Source organism: Gopherus evgoodei, chromosome 1 (genome assembly GCF_007399415.2).
Source record: "Gopherus evgoodei ecotype Sinaloan lineage chromosome 1, rGopEvg1_v1.p, whole genome shotgun sequence".
Lineage (NCBI taxonomy): Eukaryota > Metazoa > Chordata > Testudines > Testudinidae > Gopherus > Gopherus evgoodei.
Genome location: NC_044322.1, coordinates 54,879,376 through 54,899,096, shown reverse-complemented (window position 1 = coordinate 54,899,096; position 19,721 = coordinate 54,879,376). Strand labels below are relative to the sequence as shown.

The following is a 19,721-nucleotide window of genomic DNA, read 5'->3' as shown; positions in this document are numbered from 1 at the left end:
AATCCCTGCTTTCAGTGCAGTCTGGACTATGGAGTGATGCTGCCATAAAACTGGAGTGACATGGTGAATCAATCTCTTTGCCTCTTTTTCCCCTTCCTACCCACCAAAGCCTGGATTAGCAACTTTTGGTATTGGATGCTTCATAGTAAAGTCTATACATTTTATTCTTTTTGGCTCTGAAGTGCCCTGTGAGTAGCAGGGTTTTTCACCTCTTTAACTGAGACAGTACTTTGTACAAAGAAGATCTGTGATTGTGGTTTATCCTACTTTTTCCTTAAGTGGCCAGGAGGCCAAGAGCATCTGAGAAAAAGTTGCCCCAACTACTGAAGTTTATGTACCGCCGTGTGGTTTCACCAGTCTTACGTTGCTTTTAGGGCTGTCAAGTGATTAAAAAAATGAATTGTGATAAATTGCACTATTAAACAATAATAGATACCATTTATTTCAATATTTTGGATGTTTTCTACATTTTCAAATATATTGATTTCAGTTACAACATAGAATACAAAGTATACAGTGCTCACTTTATATTTATTTTTTATTACAAGCATTTGCACTGTAAAAAAACAACAGAAATAGTATTTTTCAATTCACCTAAGTACAGTAATGCAAACTCTTTATTATGAAATTTGAACTAACAAATGTAGAATTTTGTACAAAAAAACTGCATTCAAAAATAAAACAATGTGACATTTTAGAGCCTCTAAGTCCACTCAGTCCTACTTCTTGTTAAGCCAATCGCTCAGACGAACAAGTTTGTTTACATTTTCAGGAGATAATACTGCCCGATTTTTGTTTACAGTGTCACCTGACACTGAGAACAGGCGTTCACCTGGCACTGTTGTAGCTGGAAGCACAAGATATTTACGTTCCAGATGCACTAAAGATTCATATGTCCCTTCATGGTTCAATCACCATTCTAGGGGACGTGCGTCCATGCTTATGACGGGTTCTTCTTGATAAGAATCGAAAGCAGTGCAGAGCGACACATGTTCATTTTCATTATCTGAGTCAGATGCCACCAACACAAGGTTGATTTTCTTTTTTGATGGTTTGGGTTCTGTAGTTTCCGCATTGGAGTGTTGCTCTTTTAAGACGTCTGAAAACATGCTGTACACCTCATCCCTCTCAGATTTTGGAGGGCACTTCAGATTCTTAAACCTTTGGTTGAGTGCTGAAGCTACCTTTAGAAATCTCACATTAGTGCCTTCTTTGCGTTTTGTCAGATCTGCAGTGAAAGTGTTCTTAAAATGAACAACATATGCTGGGTCATCATCCGAGACTGCTATAACATGAAATATATGGCAGAATGCAGGTAAAACAGAGCAGAGGACATACAATTTTTCCCCAAGGAGTTCAGTCACAAATTTAATTAATGTATTATTTTTTCAACAAGCGTCATCAGCACAGAAATGTCTCTGAAATGATGGCCAAAGCATGAAGAGGCATATGAATATTTAGGATGTCTGGCACATAAATACATTGCAATGCAGCTTCAAAAGTGCCATGCAAATGCCTGTTCTCACTTTCTGGTGACATTGTAAATAAGAAGAGGGCAACATGTAAATGTAAACAAACTTATTTGTCTTAGCGATTTGCTAAACAAGGAAGAGGACTGAGTGGACTTGTAGGCTCTGAAGTTTTACATTGTTTTGTTTTTGAGTTCAGTTATGTAAAAAAAAAAATGTAAATTGCACTTTCACAACAAAGAGATTGCACTACCTAACTTGTATGAAGTGAATTGAAAAATACTATTTCTTTTGTTTATCATTTTTACAGTGCAAATATTTGTAATAAAAATAATATACACTTTGATTTCAATTACAACACAGAATACAAAATATATGAAAATATAGGAAAAGTCCACAATATTTAATAAATTTCAATTGGTATTCTATTGTTTAACAGTGCAATTAAAACTGTGATTAATCGCGATTAATTTTTTAATCACGATTAATTTTTTTGAGGTAATCGCATGAGTTAACTGCAATTAATTGACAGCCCTAGTTGCTTTCTTTCCTTTTTAGTAGCTGATGGTGTTCTAAGCCTAGCAGTCTATTAATGATTGTGTCCTGTTGTAGGTATGGTGGATACTGAGGTAAAATTAAACAATAACAACAAGAAAAAGAACAGAGTATATTCTATGATTCCTTATTTGGACAGAATCTTTGTCTTGATCAAGCTAGTTCAGACATTTGGGTCTATCCTAATATTGTTTTTGTCCTTTGTTTCATGTAAAGTACAGTGCAATATATATGAGGTAAGGTAGTCTGTCTTTCGGTATATCTTCATTGGCAACAAGGGTGTGATTTTCAGTTGTGTTAGCTGAGTTGATTTAACGGGGCTTTTCCATCATCTTTAGCTAAGAAGCAGACTGACATGATTGAAGCTAGCTGTGGTCTGTGCTCCCCAACCTTACAAATGTGTTAGCCTTCATCTTAATGGGACTTTTTAGTTGTGTTAAGCTAACACATTTGAAAAACCACAGCCTTTTTGCCCATCAAGACAGAGCATTTGAAGGGAATTTTCAGGCATGAATCAGCACCATTTTCTGTCACTTGCACTATTCTATCTACAAAACAATGCCATGGTCATGCTGACTAAGAGGATGTAAATATTTTCACCAAGGCCTCTTATGTAAAGATCTTTTTTCATCTGTTTCTGTCGGTCTTTATTCATGGTATGCTATGTTAGGTCACTTCTAGACCTGTCTGCAGATGTTGAGCTTGGAAGAGCTTCTGGTCTCCAAAACTCCATTCTTACTACAACAATCCATTGAGTCAAGATGGTAACAACCCTGACCTAGACAGATGTCCCTTGCAACGTGTTTCTCCCTTTGCAGCCTCAGTCTCACACCTGTAGCATTGTTTTAATTTGTCCCTCAGGTCCATTTCTTTCATCTCCCAATTTGGTTAAGCATCCAAGAAATATTTACTGTGCTCTTTCAAATTGGAGTTATGGGTCAGATCCTGCTTTTAAAAAGAAAACAAAAAAACTCGGAAAAAATAATCAACAAAAAACGTGACAGCACCATCAGAGATCAAGGACATCCCAAAAGTCACCAAGGCATCCAATTCCTTCTTGTTCTAGTTTTGAGGAAATAAACATTTTCCCGCATGTGTCTTTTTTTTTTTTTTTTGGTAATGGAGACCCTGTATGTAATGAGTTTAAGTAATGTAGGAGAATTTTTAATGCTCTTCCTATATATCTCCAGTTGTCTGACTCGTCCAAAATTTATCTGGCTATTAAAGTCCCTTCCTTTCTGTATTTTAACTAAGTAAAACTCTCCAAATGGATGGATTCTCTCTCTTTTGGAATTATGATGGTAGGTTGATGTCAGCAAAATCAGAACTGAAAGTGAACTTGGCAGCACATTCTTGGAAATCTCATGGCTGAGAGATAAACTGAACCAAACTCTTTCCACATCTTAGACATTAATCCATATGAGGGCTAGTTTGATACTGAGCAGGTGTCATGGTATGAATTAATGATACGTATCTTGTATCTAAATATGCAATATGAATTGAGTAGCAAAGTGTCACTTTGTTCATTTGAAACATATAGCTAAGCAGGGAATCTGCTGAGGGGTTAGAGAAGGGAGTTGAGAAATGGGGCCAAACTGAGGGTACAGTTACACCACAAATTAAGGTGTAATTGTAGCATGGTAGGTATATCTGGAATAGGCTAGCAACCCGAGTATATTCCCTGGGTCCCCAGTGGGCTTGTACTGGAGGCAGTTAGCCAGTGCTGAAATCTTTCCTTCCACATCTTCACTGCTTTTGTTACCCATGCAAGCTAAATTAAAAGTAGTGCAGTTATGCCTACATATGCTACAAATACACCTTAATTTGAAATGTAGAGGCACCCTTAGGAAGAGAAGACCAAGTTAAAAGGTTGCAAAGAACTCCTGACTAAAAGGAGAGTCAGGTAAGATTGCATGTTATCAAATTATTAAATAAGTAATTTGCCATTATTTTGACTTCAAAATTACAGCTGAGGCACATAAACACAGTAGAGGGACAGACTTGTTGCATTGCTCCTCAAACTATGATCAGAAGTCTGACACGGAAGATCCAACTAAACCATGCATTTACACATACATTATAATTACTATGTAATTTACTGTGGTGAATGGTGATAGATAAAGAATTTGAATATTCAAATTTATAATTTTTTTAATTGGTGTATTGTGTGGGACACTGCTTAATATCAGATAGAGAGCAGCGAACGCCTGATCATGGGATCTTGACATAGATGCTGTTAAAGGGGCTGAGAGAGCCCTTCCCAACCAGGGGTGTCCATGTATATCCACTGTCATTAATTTATTTGTGACAATATTGTGATGAAACGTTGGTAGAGGACAAAACGTTTAAGACTAGTAAATTCAATAAATGCACTTTGTAAGTATGAAATACTGCTTTGTCTAGGATGGAACCCAATATTAAACTTCAATACAGCATTCAGCTCGCTGTTAGTTTAAAACTTCCTTTCACTTCAGCTCTCAAAATGTTCAATCGCCCTCTAATTAGACATCCTAGCATATGTGTCACTACAACCATGCACCCCCTGTTGGAGCATAGATCTGATCTGCTGAGGGTCAGGCAAGGAAGAAAGAGATGATTTTGAAGTTTAGACGCATCAGGAGTCAGGAGACCCGAGTTTCTATTCTAAACTCTGCTGTATTCTATTCTAAACTTCCTGTGTTAACTCTGAGTACTGTGTTCTCTTTGAGCACTAGTACTACCTTAATTTCCTTTTATGCAAAATGGAGATAATACTTATCTATCTCACAGGAGTGTCATGAGTCTAAATGAAATAGTTGAGATCTTTTGGGGGAGCGGGAGAGAAGCTTAGATATGGGGAGGGATAGCTCAGTGGTTTGAGCATTGGCCTGCTAAACCCAGGGTTGTGAATTCAATCCTTGAGGGGGCCACTTAGGGATCTGGGGCAAAAATCAGTATTTGGTCCTGCTAGTGAAAGCAGGGGGCTGGACTCAATGGCCTTTCAGGGTCCTTTCCACCTCTATGAGATAGGTGTATCTCCATATATTTTTTTAAAGGGGAAGGGATAAGTCAGTGGTTCAAGTATTGGCCTGCTAAACCCAGGGTTGTGAGTTCAATCCTTGAGAGGCCCATTTAGGGAAGAGAGGTAAAAATCTGTCTGGGGATTGCTTTGAGCAGGGGGATGGACTAGTTGACCTCCTGATATTCTGTGATCTATGTGGTTCTTGGGTCTTAATGTTAAGCACTGTTTTACTTGCTTTGAACAGCTGCATGAGTCTGAACCAGGGATTGGCTACCTTTGACTAATGGCCCATCAGGGAAATCTGCTGGCAGGCCAGGCCAGTTTGTTTACCTGCAGAGTCTGCAGGTTCAGCCAATCACAGCTCCCACTGGCCGCAGTTTGCCATTCCAGGCTAATGGGTGCTGCAGAAAGGAGCATGGGCCAAAGGATGTGCTGGTCGCCACTTCTCGCAGCCCCCATTGGCCTGGAACAGCAAACCACGCCCAGTGGTAGCTTTGATCCCAAACCGGTGGACGCTGCAGGCAAGGAAACCATCCTGGCCCACTAGCAGATTTCCCTGACTGGCCCTGTGCCAAAGATTGCCAATCCTTGGTCCGAACAGGGATTCTTCTTCGAGTACTTGCTCATATCCATTCCCATGTAGGTGTGCACACACCACATGCAGTCACCATAAGGTTTTTCCCTCAGTGGCATCTGTCAGATCAGCTCTAGTGCCCTCTGGAGTCACACCCTTGTGGCGTTGTATATAAGGGCCTGCTGCCCAACCACCCCTTGATTTCCTTCTTTCCGCCTGTGATGGTCGCTGGAACTGCTTGTCCTTGCTTTGCAAATACTTTCCCCGGTGGACTTTTGTCTTTTTCTCCTGTAAATAGTTAAAATTTTAGCAGTTAGTTGCTACAGCCAGCCTAGTTAGTAGTAATAGAGTAGGACCCCATTTAATGGGGTTCTTTCCTGGCACCAGGACATGCCTTGGTCTTTGGGGTATAAGCCATGTGAGGCTTGCCATGAGCCTATGCCCATTAGCAATGCCGCCTCGGCTTGGGTGAATCTCATCTGTGTGACTGCTGCAGGATTTGTAAAGGTTTCAAACCCCAGACCCAGAAAGAAGGAGACCAGAAACTCAAGTTCCTTCTGATGGAGGCGGCTCTTTGCCCTCCCTCGGAGCCAAGTCATGCCGACTCGGCACCGAGAACCTCTGCCTCCATAAGAAGTGCGCCAGCTTCTTTAAGAGAGAGGCATCACAGCCTGGCCTCTTTGGTGCCAAGGAGGGACTCGCCATCTGCATCCTGGGACTCCCGACCCCACCAAAGTTTGCCCATGCAGAAGAGGTCTGCTCACATGGCACTGATCACATTCATTGATGCCGCAAAAGAAACAACGCAAAATGGACAAGGTAAGCTCCCCTACTCCGAAGCCCACCAGTCATAAGGAAACTGGCAGAAGGAGACCCATGCAAGGCCACTCAGGCTCGAAAGCTGCCAGTTTGGTACTATTGACTCCAGCCCCAGTGAGGGGGCCATCAAATACAGTGCCATTGAACTCTCCTTCGAGGGAGAGCCACAGCAGTGCAAGACTGGAGCTTCCATCAATGCCATGAGGTGTTCCAGGCAGCACGGGACTTAATATCCCTGTTGGTATTGCCATCACCAACCAGGTGCGATTCGGCACTGGAGGCAAGAGTGGCTACAGCACCGAGACCGCAGGTGCCATTGAAAGGGAAGCCGACAATGATGCAACAATTACAAACAACATGACAGCAATGTTCTATATCAGGGGTTGGCAACCTCTGATATCACCGGCCTGTCAGCACTGGCTCACCACTCTCCTGGAGCTCTTGGCGGTAATAGAAATCACCCTACCTGTGTTTCTAGATCTAATCTCTCAGGATTATGGATGCCTACATCATCTAAACTTCGAATCCCTCTATCTCACAGCCTGGAAGCTCCATGGCTGAATCCTTTGGAATGAATGTGCTTGGGGGTGGTTCAAGAGGTTGTGTTAGGCAGCAGAAAGCCATCCACCAGGGCCACTTATCAGGCAAAATGGAAAAGGTTCTCAGTCTGGTCAGTACAGAAAGGGGTCTCACCCATCTGAGCATCAATACCATGTATTCTGGAATATTTGCTACATCTGAAGCGGCAAGGGATGTGGGTGTCTCTGATTAAAGTACACCTGATGGCTATCTCGGTTTTTCACCCGGGGTGCACGGAAGGTCCATTTTTGCCAACGTGCTCTGTACTTCTCCTATTTGCATGTGCTATGACAAGGCAAAAGTCTCTGCTCTGGCACTGAAGGCACTTTCCACAAGAGTGCAAGCGTCTTCAGCCACATTTGTGGCACATGTTCACATCCAGGATATCTGTAGGGTGGAAACATAGTCTTCAGTCCACACCTTCGCAACACCCTACGCCATCACGCAGCAGGCTAAGGATGATCCTGGATTTGCAGAGCAGTGTTACAGTCTGCTTGTCGTTGAACTCTGAACCCACCTCCTGCATCTGATTGGGAGTCACCGACATGGGAATGGACATGAGCAAGCACTCGAAGAAGAAAAAATGGTTAGTAACCTTGTGCATCTGTTGTTCTTTGAGATGTGTTTCTCATGTCCATTCCAAAACCTGCCTGCCTACCTCTCTGTCAGAGTTGCTGGCAAGAAGGAACTGAGGGAGCAGTGGGGCAGCAGGCTCGTATATATAGCGCCATGGGAGTTTGACTCTGGGGACATTAGAGCCGACCCAACAAATACCACTGAGGGAAAAACCTTCTGGCTACAGTGAACGTGGCATGCGCACATCTACGTGGGAATGGATATGAGCAACACAACTCGAACAACAACAGTTACAGAAAAGTTAGTAACCATTTTTTTTTTCAGTAAAAACCTAGTGAACTTTTTAATATGTGATATGATTCGGTCTTGTGAGGAAACTGGCATTTATCACTTAGTTACAGTTTGTTTCTTGACATGATAGCAAATGGATCACAAAGTAAGCTTATGAATGTCAGAAAAAACATTTCAAATATTTGTTGGGTATTAAAATGTTTTTTAATCTGTGGCACCATTGCTGTTTTTAGGCTCTAGCTCAAGCAGAGCTAGTACATGTACATCTACCTGAGCCCAGAATTATTCTTCCCAACTGCTGTGTAGATGTACCATTAGGGTATGTCTACGCTGCAGTAAAAGAACCGCAGATGGCCCATGTCATCTGACTCAGACTGTGGGGTTAAAAAATTGCAATGTAGACAGCCAGCTAGTTCAGAGCTCACCCAACTGCCATTGCTAGAGGAGAGAGAGCCAGACTAAGCTAAATTCCCCCACTCCAACCACTAACTAGACCCAGCACCCCATTTCCCAATCTGAGAAAACAATGTTCCCATGATACCTGCTAATGTTGTTAGTCCTTTAGCTCAAGTAGCAGAAGTCTATACAGTTATGCTGAAGATTCCGGGTCCAAAGGGGGGTGGTGCTGAAGGAGGGATATAGTTGCACATAGTAGAATTTGTTTTTACCTTTCTCCTTTTAGGAAAGAAAAAACCCTAGGGTATTACATCCAAAAAAACAACAACAAAAAAAAACACTGTTAAAAGAACGCTACTTAGACTACAAAATCAAGTGCTCAGAAGTTAGGAAATGCCAGATTTATTGTCATCCTTGCAACCTTAATTCAGCCTCCTTCTGCATTATGATGTTCTTTGATAACATACTATTTTTCCATAATACTCCTCCCTCACTCAGAGCATATTTCCATGCAGAGGGGCAGAATTAAGGTTGCGCAGTCAACTGTAAATGTGGCTTTTCCAAGCTTTTGAGTTCTTGACTTGTAACTTCAATAACTTTCTTTTACCTTAGTTTTTGGTTTGTTCTTTTTAATGTAATCTGTATAGAAATGTAGTTAACCATATCTGCTCATTTGGAGTTATCTAATGATAAAGCGTAGAAGGAAAAAAGTATCCCAAGAACATAGTTCTTTGGTAATCCCTATACACTGGAAAAGTGAGACAGAAAAGCAGCCATTGAAGAGTGGTCACAGGGTTAGCAGGAGAGTGGAGAACGAGGCAAAGATAGTATTATCACAAAAGCTGAGGGTGAATGGACTATAAAAAGAATGAAAAATAGTGTCAGAGGCAGCTGGAAAGGTTAAGGGGTGGGAGTGAGAATGAAGTAGAGAGGCTAAGACAGGAGTGGCCACAGGGTCGCCCAGAGGATTCAGGGGGCCTGGGGCAAAGTGGAGGAGCAATCCGGGTCTTCGGCAGCATTTCGGCAGCGGGGGGCCCTTCAGTCACTCCGCGTCTTCAGCAGCACTGAAGGGCCCCCCGCCACTGAAGACCCAGATTGCCGCTGAGCCAGGGCTTGCGGGGCCCCTGCGGGGCCTGGGGCAAATTGCCCCACTTGCCCCCCCCAGGTGGCCCTGGGTGGGCAAAAATTGTATGGAGGGCTGATTAGGGGAAGCGTGGCCCCCCCCATCCAACTCCCTCCCTGCTTCTCACCCCCTGATGACTCCCGTGGGACTCCTGCCTCATCCCACCCCCCTGTTCCCTGTCCCCTGATGCCCCCCCGAGGACCTGCCCCATCCATCCCTCCCTCCCTGTCCCCTCGCTGCCCCTGCCACTCTATCCAACCCCCCCTCCTTCCTGACTTCCCCCTGGGACCCCTGCCCCATCCAACCACCCCTTCTTCCTGTCCCCTGACTGCCCCTGGAACCCCTGCCCCTGACTGCCCCCTGCTACCCCATCCAACCTCCCTTCTCCTTCCTGACTGCCCCCCCGGGACCCCTGCCCCCGTTCAACTACCCTGTTCCCCACCCTCTGACCACCCCGACCCCATCTACACCCCATACCCTGACCACGACCCCAGACTCCCCTGCCCTCTATCCAACCGCCCATGCTTCCTGCCCCCTTACCATGCTGCTTGGAGCACCAGCGGCTGGCGGCACTTCAGCCGCGCTGCCCAGAGCACCAAGACAGGAACCAGCCATGCCACTGAGCGGCACAGAGTACCAGGTCAAGCAGCACAGCTGCAGAACTACGGTCTGACAAGAGCTTGCAGCCCCGCCACCGAGCTGAGACTGCGAGGAGGAGGAACAGCAGGGGAGGGGCCGGGGGCTAGCCTCCTGGGCCAGGAGCTCAGGAGTCAGGCAGGAGGGTCTGCCGGGCCGGATGTGGCCCATGGGCCGTAGTTTGCCCACCTCTAGGTTAAGACTTCACTAGGATGAAATAAAATAAACCATGGAATTCAAATGCTTTATAAACATACGTCTAGGCAGTTTTTAGAAAAGCCCTGAAATAACAATTTTAAAATCTATAAACTAACAATGCAAAAAATTTAGTGGAGAGAATAATTATTTACCCTGATTGCATATGTCGGTTGTTGTAGATCACCATGAACTCTTTAGTGGATTTCCTTCTACTTGTCACTTTTTTTTTGTACAAGTGTAGCAGCATACACAAGGTTTTTCTATGGAATTGGCACTTAAATGCCGGACCTGTACACTCCAGGCCAAATTCTGCTCTTTTGAATGTATATAAATTTGGAATAATTCCATAAACTTAACTGAGAGCAGAATTTGGCTCTCCATCTCAAATATAAAATAGATCAGAGACATTAATGAAAAAATTCTAGAATACAGTGTGCTGTTTTCATTTGTATATTTTATATAAAACATTCATAGATTTAATGTATCACACATTGATAAAACGGCATTCACTTTTTAAAAAAACAAACGTAGCCATTTGGTTCCAGCAGTCTGGGAGTTTTTCAAAGGCAAGTAACACCGCTAACAAATGGAGAGTTGTACAGTGTGTGAAAATATGAACTTGGATTTTTAAAAAAAACAGATACTTAAAGTTACGCCAAATCAGTATTTAGGCACTGAAATCAGTGGCCTGACTTTGAATGCTGAGTATCTAGTGACTCCCATCAAGTCACTATTAAATCGAGATTAAAAACTGTGATTTTTATTTTTATTTTATTTTGTTTGTTTGTTTAATTTGTAATGGTAATCAGCAAAACGAGGGAAAGGAAATGCTTTTGTCTCTTCCCACACTCTTTCCTCTCAATGAAGTATTAAAAAGGTGGCCTGAATTGTGTTTTCTTTCAGAGTTTTTTGGAAGAGGAGGATTATTAATTGTTTTTAAATACTTTTTTCTTAGTTTAAGTTAGAAGGTCAGACTTTATTTTATTTGGAATACTCTGTCCTGCTTGAGAACTGTCAAGATTATGAATTGTTAAGTACCAAGAATGTGAGCCTTTAGCAATTGTGCAGAGAAGGATTTCAATTTATTCACCCCTTAATTTAAACGCCCAGCAAACAGTTGGGAGTTAAGATCTTTGTGAAAGTTTCAGTACTGTTGCCTCTTCAATGGAAGGCTAAGAAAGTTATTTCTCCAGTTTCTCGTCCTCCAAGGTGTCCTCCAGCAAAACAGGAAATTGTGGTTTATTATTCCTAAAGTGAATAAACAGGCACGGAGGGGAGTGGGGGAGACACTTCAAATTTTTGTTTATTTAGGACACCATAAAAAAGCACAAATCCAATTTATTTTCCTTAGCATGTTAATTTTTAATGTTCAGGACACTGGTGGATGATATGTATTAAGAAATATTGCATTGTAGTTTACATGAGACAAAGGACATATACTATGTTTGGACAGACCCAAATGTCTGAACTAGACTGAACAAGACAAAGATTCTGTCCAAATAGGGAAACATGGAGGATACTGACTCTGTTCTTTTTTTGTTTGTTTTTAATTATAATTAGGTTCTTTTAGTGATTATAAAGCCCTTTCCCACACAGAAAGGCAGGCTAATAATTAAAACACAAAAGGCTGAAGAGGTTACAGATTTCTGGTTTTGGTACAGATCAGTCTTCCTCTGTTTATTTCAGTTATCAAGTAATGTACAATTTATAGAAAAGCAAGCTGGTTCTGCAACATTAGGAGGATAAACAGATTTCCATGATTAAAAATATACATACAGTGTTTGAAGCTGCACATCTGGTGGTCTTATTCTGTCATTATTTATGTAATGCTTTATCTATTAATGAAAGTAGAAACATACTAGTACTGTGAAAGGAAAGAAATTGCACAATATTTCCCTCATGCTGAGAGCTATTTGCCAAGCAGTTATGATTAATATTCAAATATTAGGAATTATAAGCCTTCTTTATGAAGCTATCTATAATGTTTTGATTAATGTCCAAGTTAATAGGTCATATTTGTTGTTGGAATAATATAAAATGAAGTACCTCTTTAAATTTCGCCAGCAATCCAGAAAGTAAATTATATAAAGTTATTGTCTCAACCATTTGTTGGTTTAATCTTTGAACTTTCAAAATGTTTTACATAAAGATTTATATTTAAGTCATGTGTGTACCTTTATGTTAACTTAATTCATTTCTGTCCAGGAAGAAGGTAGCAAGCAGCGTGCTATGGAAAGGAATGTATACATTAAATGGAAGAAAGATGGCCTGTTGGGTACGCTGGGTTATGTGACTCATTCCTATGTAACAATTTCAAACACCTTTTTATTTTTAAGGTTATACTGGTGCAAGTTAATCCAGGGGAGGCTTTTACAATAAGAAGAGAAGATGGGCAGTTTCAGTGCATTACAGGTAAAGTTAATAATGTATTTCCTTGATATTCTCATTAATTTCAGTATAAACAAAAGGTATTGCAAGAAATTCTTTCATTGTGTAAATGTGTGGTTTTTGAAGTTGTAGGAAGAGGGTTGAGGAGGATATGATTTTAAAATAGTTTTATAGAAGATTCCAGTTAATGCTAGTGTATAGATTTTTTTCCTTTTCACTATCATAATCATAACCAGTGCATTTTTACATGTATCATGAAATTAGATTCTGCAGAGGAAATTATTGTAAAGTCTACAGTGCAGATGAAGAAGTACTATAGGAACAATTATGGTTTTGCTTATTTATTAAATGCACATCTCAATTTTAGAATTTAAAGCTGTAATTCAGTTTTTGAAAATTACTTACTGAGTCTGGAAATGGTTTGTTTGGCAGTCATTTGAAGGTAACTGTAAAATTAATCCTAGGAATTTTTAAGATAGAATAGGAAATGTAGCAGTGAACTTTTTTTAAAAAATGAACTCTTCATTCCGCTTGTGGAGAGCATTAAACGGTTCCCACTATAATAGCTGCAGGCCCAGGAAGCAGTGACTATCACAGCAGTCCATGAATGTATAGGCACCAGTTGTGAAAGTAGCAGTGCTTCTGGCATTAGACTGGCCTCTGTGCTCCTGGTCTCCCTGTACTCACCAATGCAGGTGTGGTATAGTACTGCACTACTTAAAAAGTTGGCACTAACAGGACATGAATCTGTAAACTTCATGCATTCTTAGAGGCACTTACTCTTTACTTTCAGAGAACTGCTATCATGGTAGAAACATAGGCCTGGATGAACAAAAGAATTTAGGTGCCTAGGCTTGAATGAACAAAAGAATTTAGGTGCCTAAGTCCTGTTTTAGGCACATAAGTCCCAGTTTCAGGACCACTGTGAGGCACAAAACTCCCACTAAACCTTGTAGGCGCCTATGTTTTTGCAGTAAAAGTTTCCCAGGCACCTATGTTTCTGCCTCTGTGCATGCACACTGCTGCTTCCCTTAGGCCACCGCCGGATGCCTATCTCCTGCCTAACCCCCAGAGTGATTCACAACCTGGAGGAAGCTAGGTAGGCCTAAGGGCTTAAGCAAGCCTAAGGGCTTGTCTTCACTTAAAGCACTACAGCAGCGCTGCTGTCGCACTTCAGTGAAGACACTACCTATGCTGAAGGGAAGAGGTGTCCCATCAATGTAGGTCCTCCACCTCCCTGAGAAGCGGTAGCTAGGTTGATGGGAGAATTCTCCCATTTACCTTCTGCTGTCTCTGGGGGAGCAGAGGGGGCAGGTAGGTCGATTTAACTGCATTATTCAAGGGTGTGGACTTTTCACACCCTTGAGCGACGCAATTATATCAACTTAATTTCCTAGTGTAGACCAGGCCAGAGTTGGGTGCAAGTCTGATCCAGTAGACAACCTCTGAGCATGCCTACCAGAGCACGTCCCGCAGATGAGTTCACACAAAATAGCTTGGGGGATGGCGGAGGAGGACACCCTCAGAACTTTTACTCCAATAGTTAGGGTGTTCAAATGCCCCTTCTCCTGCAGGGATTTCTGACAATTGAGCTATGGGATACTCTGATGTGGGGTTCCCTCAGTCTCTCCTGTTGAAGCTGTTGTATTTCAGATAAATAATTAAAAAATAATTTTGGACACAGAGAGAGCAAGCACAAGCATGAGAATGATTCTATAGCTTTGTGGTTAGAGCACTCGTCCAAGATGTGGAAGACTCTAGATCCAGTGTGGCTATTCAGTGACTTTATCCAGAATGCAACAGCTTCATCAGCATAGGCACATAACTCCAGAAAAGATGTCACAGTTGAGAATCACAAGCAGAGATAGGCTCTGCCCTGCATTAGATTTAGGCACCAATCTCCGTGAGAGAGTAGGGTTCAGCAAATACCCCTCTCATCGGCATCTTCCATTGGCTAAAGTAGGTGGCTCCCTGTCCAGCATGCTGATTTTTGTGAATTGCAGACTAAAGCTACACACAATTAAACACCCACACCTGGCCCATGCCAATTGATTCAGAATCATGGGGCACAGGCGGAGGGGCTGTTTAATTGAATAATAGGCTTCTGGGCTTAGGCTGAAACCTGAGCTTTGGGACCCTGAAGTGGGAGGATCCCAGAGCTCAGGTTCTAGCAATTAAACTGCCTGAGCCCCGGGAGCCCGAGTCAGCTGGCATGGGACAGCCCCAGGTTTTTATTTGCAGTGTAGACACATTTAGGTTTCTCTGTGTTCCTGTTCATTATATTGGAAGCCTAGGTGCCTAACTCAGGCTTTGTGAATTGCAGTGATTTTTCTAGGTGCTTGGAAGTTGTGACACTGAACATCACAGCCCCTAACCCCTTTTGTGCCTCCAGGCCCGTATTCTTTTTCTTTAAAAAAAAAAATAGCCTCAAGCCCTACTGTTAGCATGTTCTAGCTTGTAGAATGTCACATTGGAGAAATGAAATCTTACTCACATTATAAGAACATAAGAATGGCCATAATGGATCAGGCCAATGGTTCATCTAGCTCAGTATCCTGTCTCGCAACAGTGGCCAGTCCCAGATGCTTCAGAAGGAATGAACTGAAAAGGGCAATTATTGAGTAATCCATACCCTGTTGTCCAGTCCCAGCGTCTGGCACCCAGAGGTTTAGGAGCACCCATACCATAGGGTTGCATCCCTGACCATCTTGGCTAATAGCCATTGCTGGACCTACGATCTATGAACTTATCTAATTCTTTTTGAACCCAGTTATATTTTTGGCCTTCATCACGTCTCCAGACAATGAGTTCCACAGATTGACTGTGCACTGTGTGAAGAAGTATTTCCTTATGTTTGTTGTAAACCTGCTACCTATTAATTTGATTTGGTGACCCCTAGTTTTTGTGTTATGAAAAGGGTAAATAACACTTCCTTATACACTTTTTCTTCACACCATTCACGATTTTTAGACCTCTTATCATATCCCCCCTTAGTTGTCTCTTTTCTAAACTGAACAGTGCCCTTTGTAATCTGTCCTCCTCTGGAAAATGTTCCATACTGCTAATCATTTTTGTTGCCCTTCTCTGAAGCTTTTCCATTTCTAATCTATCTTTTTTGAGATGGAATGACCAGCGCTGTACATAGTATTCAAGGTGTGAGCATACCATGGATTTGTTGGTACTATAGCGTGATGATATTTTCTGTCCTATTATCTATCCCTTTTCTACTGGTTCCTGACATTCTGCTAGCTTTTTTGACCGCTACACATTGAGCAGATGTTTTCAGATAACTGTCCATGATGACTCCAAGATTTCTTTCTTTAGTGGTAACAGCTAATTTAGAACCCATCATTTTGTATATATAATTGAGATTATTTTTTTCAATGTGCATTACTTTGCATTTATCAGTATTGAATTTCAGCTGCCATTTTGTTGCCATCACCCAGTTTTATGAGATCCGTTTGTGATTCTTTGCAGTCTTAACTATCTTGAGAATTTTTGTATCATCTGCAAACTTTTCATCTCGCTGTTTACCACCTTTCCCAGATAGTTTATTAATATGTTGAAAAGCAAAGGTCCCAGTACCAATCCCTGTGGGACCCTGCTATTTACCTCTTTCCTTTGTGAAAACTGACCATTTATGTCTATCCTTAATTTCCCATCTTTTAGCCAGTTACTGATCCATGAAAGAACCTTCCCTCTTATCTCATGACTATTTATTTTGCTTGAAAGTGTTTGGTGTGGGATGTTGCCAAAAGCTTTCTGAAAGTCCAAGTACACTATAGCAACTGGATCACCTTTGTCCACATGCTTGTTGACCCCCTCAGACAATTCAAATAGATTGGTGATGCATGATTTCCCTTTACAAAAGCCATGTTGACTCTTCCCCAACATATCATGTTAATCTATATGTCTGTTAATTTTGTTCTTTACTATAGTTTTGACTTTTTTGCCTGGTACTAAAGTTAGGATTACTGACCTGTAATTGCCTGAATTCCCTCTGGAGCCTTTTTTAAAACTTGGCGTTACATTTGCTATCCTCCACTCATCTGGTACACAGGTTGATTTAAGCAATAGATTACATACCACACTTAGTAGTTCTGCAATTTCATATCTGAGTTCCTTCAGAATTCTTGAGTGAATGCCATCTAGTCCTGATGATTTATTACTGTTAATTTATTAATTTGTTCCAAAACCTGCTATGCTGACACCACAATCTGGGACAGTTCCTCAGATTTGTCACCTAAAAAGAATGGTTGAGGTGTGGAAATCTCCCTCATATCCTCTGCAGTGAAGACAGATGCAAAGGACTTATTTAGTTTCTCTGCAATAGCCTTGTTTTCTTTGAGTGCTCCTTTAGCATCATGATTATTCAGTGGCCTCACTGATTGTTTGGCAGGCTTTCTGCTTCTGATGTACTTTAAAAAAATTGCTGTTAATTTTTGTGTCTTTTTCTAGTTGCTCTTCAGATTCCTTTTTGGCCTGCCTAATTTTACTTTTACAGTTGACTTGACAGAGTTTATGCTCCCTTCTATTTGCCTCAGAAGTATTTGACTTCCATTTTTTAAAGGATGCCTTTTTTGCTTCTAACTGCCTCTTTTACTCTGCTATTTAGCCATAGTGGCATTTTTTGCATAGGCGCTGACTCCATGGGTGCAGGAGGGTGCTCTGGGCTGGGATCAAGGGGATCGGAGGGCGGGAGGGTGATCAGGGCTTGGGCAGAGAGTTGGGGTTCAGCGGGAGGCTCAGCATTTGTCTTATGAACAAAGGCTCACAGCCAAGCTTGGTGTAAAAGGCTGGAAGGACTTTGGGCGAACATTGCTCTGTAACACATGAAAGTATCTCATGAAGTAAGTCTAGGTTCTAGAAATGTGTTACGATTTTATTTTATTTGTATCCATTTGTTTCCAGTATTTCTAATTGCTATCACTTGCATCTCTATACTTTGTTAAATGAACTTTTACTTATTTTCATTATAAACATATCTTTGTGCTGTGTGTTAAGTGAGATGGTGATCTGACAAGTAACTGGTAAGCTGGGGTGTAATCCTTCTTTGGAAGCAGCAAATTTGTGAGTACTGAGAGTGTCCATTGGACGCTCCAGGGAGATGTTTGTGGGTTGCTGTATGCCTACTGCTAACCTGGAGCGAAAGACAGTGGGGCTTGCCTCGGTCCAGGGATTGTTTGTCTTACCTGTGGGGCAGATAAGATTTCCTCACGCTAAGGGCAGATGGCATCAAGGTACCTCACAACCCTAGGTACCTTTGGGAAGCATCACAGGAGGCAATTCAGGGAATGGGCAGGATTTCAGATCCTCAATTGCATAAAAAGGATGGAGAAGGTTTTTCTGCTTTCCAGATACTAACAGTGGAGGGGTCAAAAGCAGCAGAACTAGTTTTCTGAGATCTGTTACTTTCTATTTCTTACAAGGCCCTCTAAGCTCTTTCCGTGCACCAACTACTCTTGAGGACATTCTGTGCCAAAAAAATAAAAATTCTGTGCAAATATTTTAACATTCTGCAAAATTCTGCAGATTTTATTTGTCCGATAAGCATGGCAGTGGGGAGCACAGGCCACTGGCTGCACAGAGGTGAGAGATCACTGTAAAGCTCCCCCCAGGACATGGACTCAGCGGTGAGGCCACATCCAGCCCTGACACAACATAAGGATCAGACCTGCCCCAGAAATACCCCAGGGCCCTTCCCCTCTGTGCCAGGTGCACCAGGTATGGGCAGGCAGGCTCAGCAAGGCAGGATGTAAGTGTGGAGGGACTTAGTGTGGGGGGGATCCAGATGTGGGTTGAGAGGGTTCTGTGTGGGGCAATCTGGGTGCAGGTGGCTCAATGGGAGATCTGGATACACAAGGGCTTGTTAGGGGATTTTGGGTGCAATGGTAATTGGACTCTGTAGAGGAGTCCAGGTGAAGGTGGCTGGGGCTCAGGAGGAGGGAGTCTGGGTGGGGGAGGGGGGATAGAACTCGGCAGGAGAGTCAGGGTTTGGCATGCTCAGTGGGGGAGTCCAGATGCTGGGGGAGTGGGGCTCAGTTGGGTGGGGATCCAGGTGCAGCTGGTTGGGGCTTCGTGGGGTGGGAATCTGGGTGCAGGTGGCTTGTCGGGATGGTCCAGGTGCAAGGGAAGTGGGGCTCATTGGGGTAGGAGTGTCTGAGTGCAGGGGGGAGGCTTGGTGGGAGGGTCTGGGTATGAGGGGGTCTGGATGCATGGGGGTTGGGCAGATGGAGGAGCAGCTCCCTGTATATGGATCCCTCCCCCTGCAGCTGAGGAGTGATGGGTGCCAGAAGTGGCAGGGAGGGAGGGAGTTTGCAGAGCTTCCTGCAACTGGGAGAGAAATCTAGGGGTGGGTCTGACCTGGCCCTGGATACCATGCAGGGGAAGAGGAAGTCCCATCCTCCTCAGCCCACCCAGGACTAGCAGCTGGAAGCCACCAGCTGGTTATTCCCCAGTCCCACTCTCTGCCCCATAGTGATTTACCTCTCTGCCAGCTGCCCTGGGCAGCCGAAACATACTGCTGGAGAAGGCTGCATGACCGCTTTTGTGGCTTCCACATCAGAAAGTCATTTTTCTGCAGAGAAGCAAAGAAATCTGTGGGAGACATAAATTCTGCACATGCACAGTGGCACAGAATTCCCCCAAGAATAACCAACCTGTGAAGGATATAGTTGTTGGACAGTAATATGCCTCTGAAAGAAAATTAGCACTACACATATTGCTAAAGTTGTTATATCTGATCTGGGGAGAAAATGCAGATATTTTCATAGAGAACCCAAGAGGAGATACATCTTTTTGCAAAGTGGATAAGGGAACTAGCATCTCCTTGAAACCTGAAGCAGTACTCAAGGTCCTCTTACACAGGAAAATGCAAGCTTCTCTAAAGACAATGTTCAGCTCTTCTCCACAGGCCATGCAGTCTAAGATCTATTAGATGGCTGCAATAATTGAGCAGATCTGTGGCTGCCAAAAATAAGTAGTCATACATTGCCAAGACCTCATCCTATCTTAGTCTCTTTCTTTAGTGATGGTACATTCTATATTATCAGGTTGTCTTTTTGTTCTATTGTCTCCTCTGTCTGAGCTCTAAAGCTTTGGGGGTATTAATTAGGC

The 19,721-nt window shown here is 42.6% G+C and overlaps 1 protein-coding gene across 8 annotated transcripts in view; it reads left to right on the top strand.

Moving 5' to 3' along the window:
• FNDC3A (fibronectin type III domain containing 3A) overlaps positions 1-19,721 on the top strand; it is a 195,036-nt gene that overhangs the window by 49,334 nt on the left and 125,981 nt on the right. For 6 of the 8 annotated variants that reach the window (XM_030564883.1, XM_030564891.1, XM_030564938.1 and 3 more), the window contains one exon: positions 12,554-12,629. In XM_030564883.1, coding sequence (XP_030420743.1) covers positions 12,554-12,629 — 76 coding nt within the window. Of the gene's footprint in view, positions 1-12,553; positions 12,630-19,721 lie in introns of those variants that run through there. The other 2 variants (XM_030564931.1, XM_030564922.1) reach the window with 1 other exon arrangement.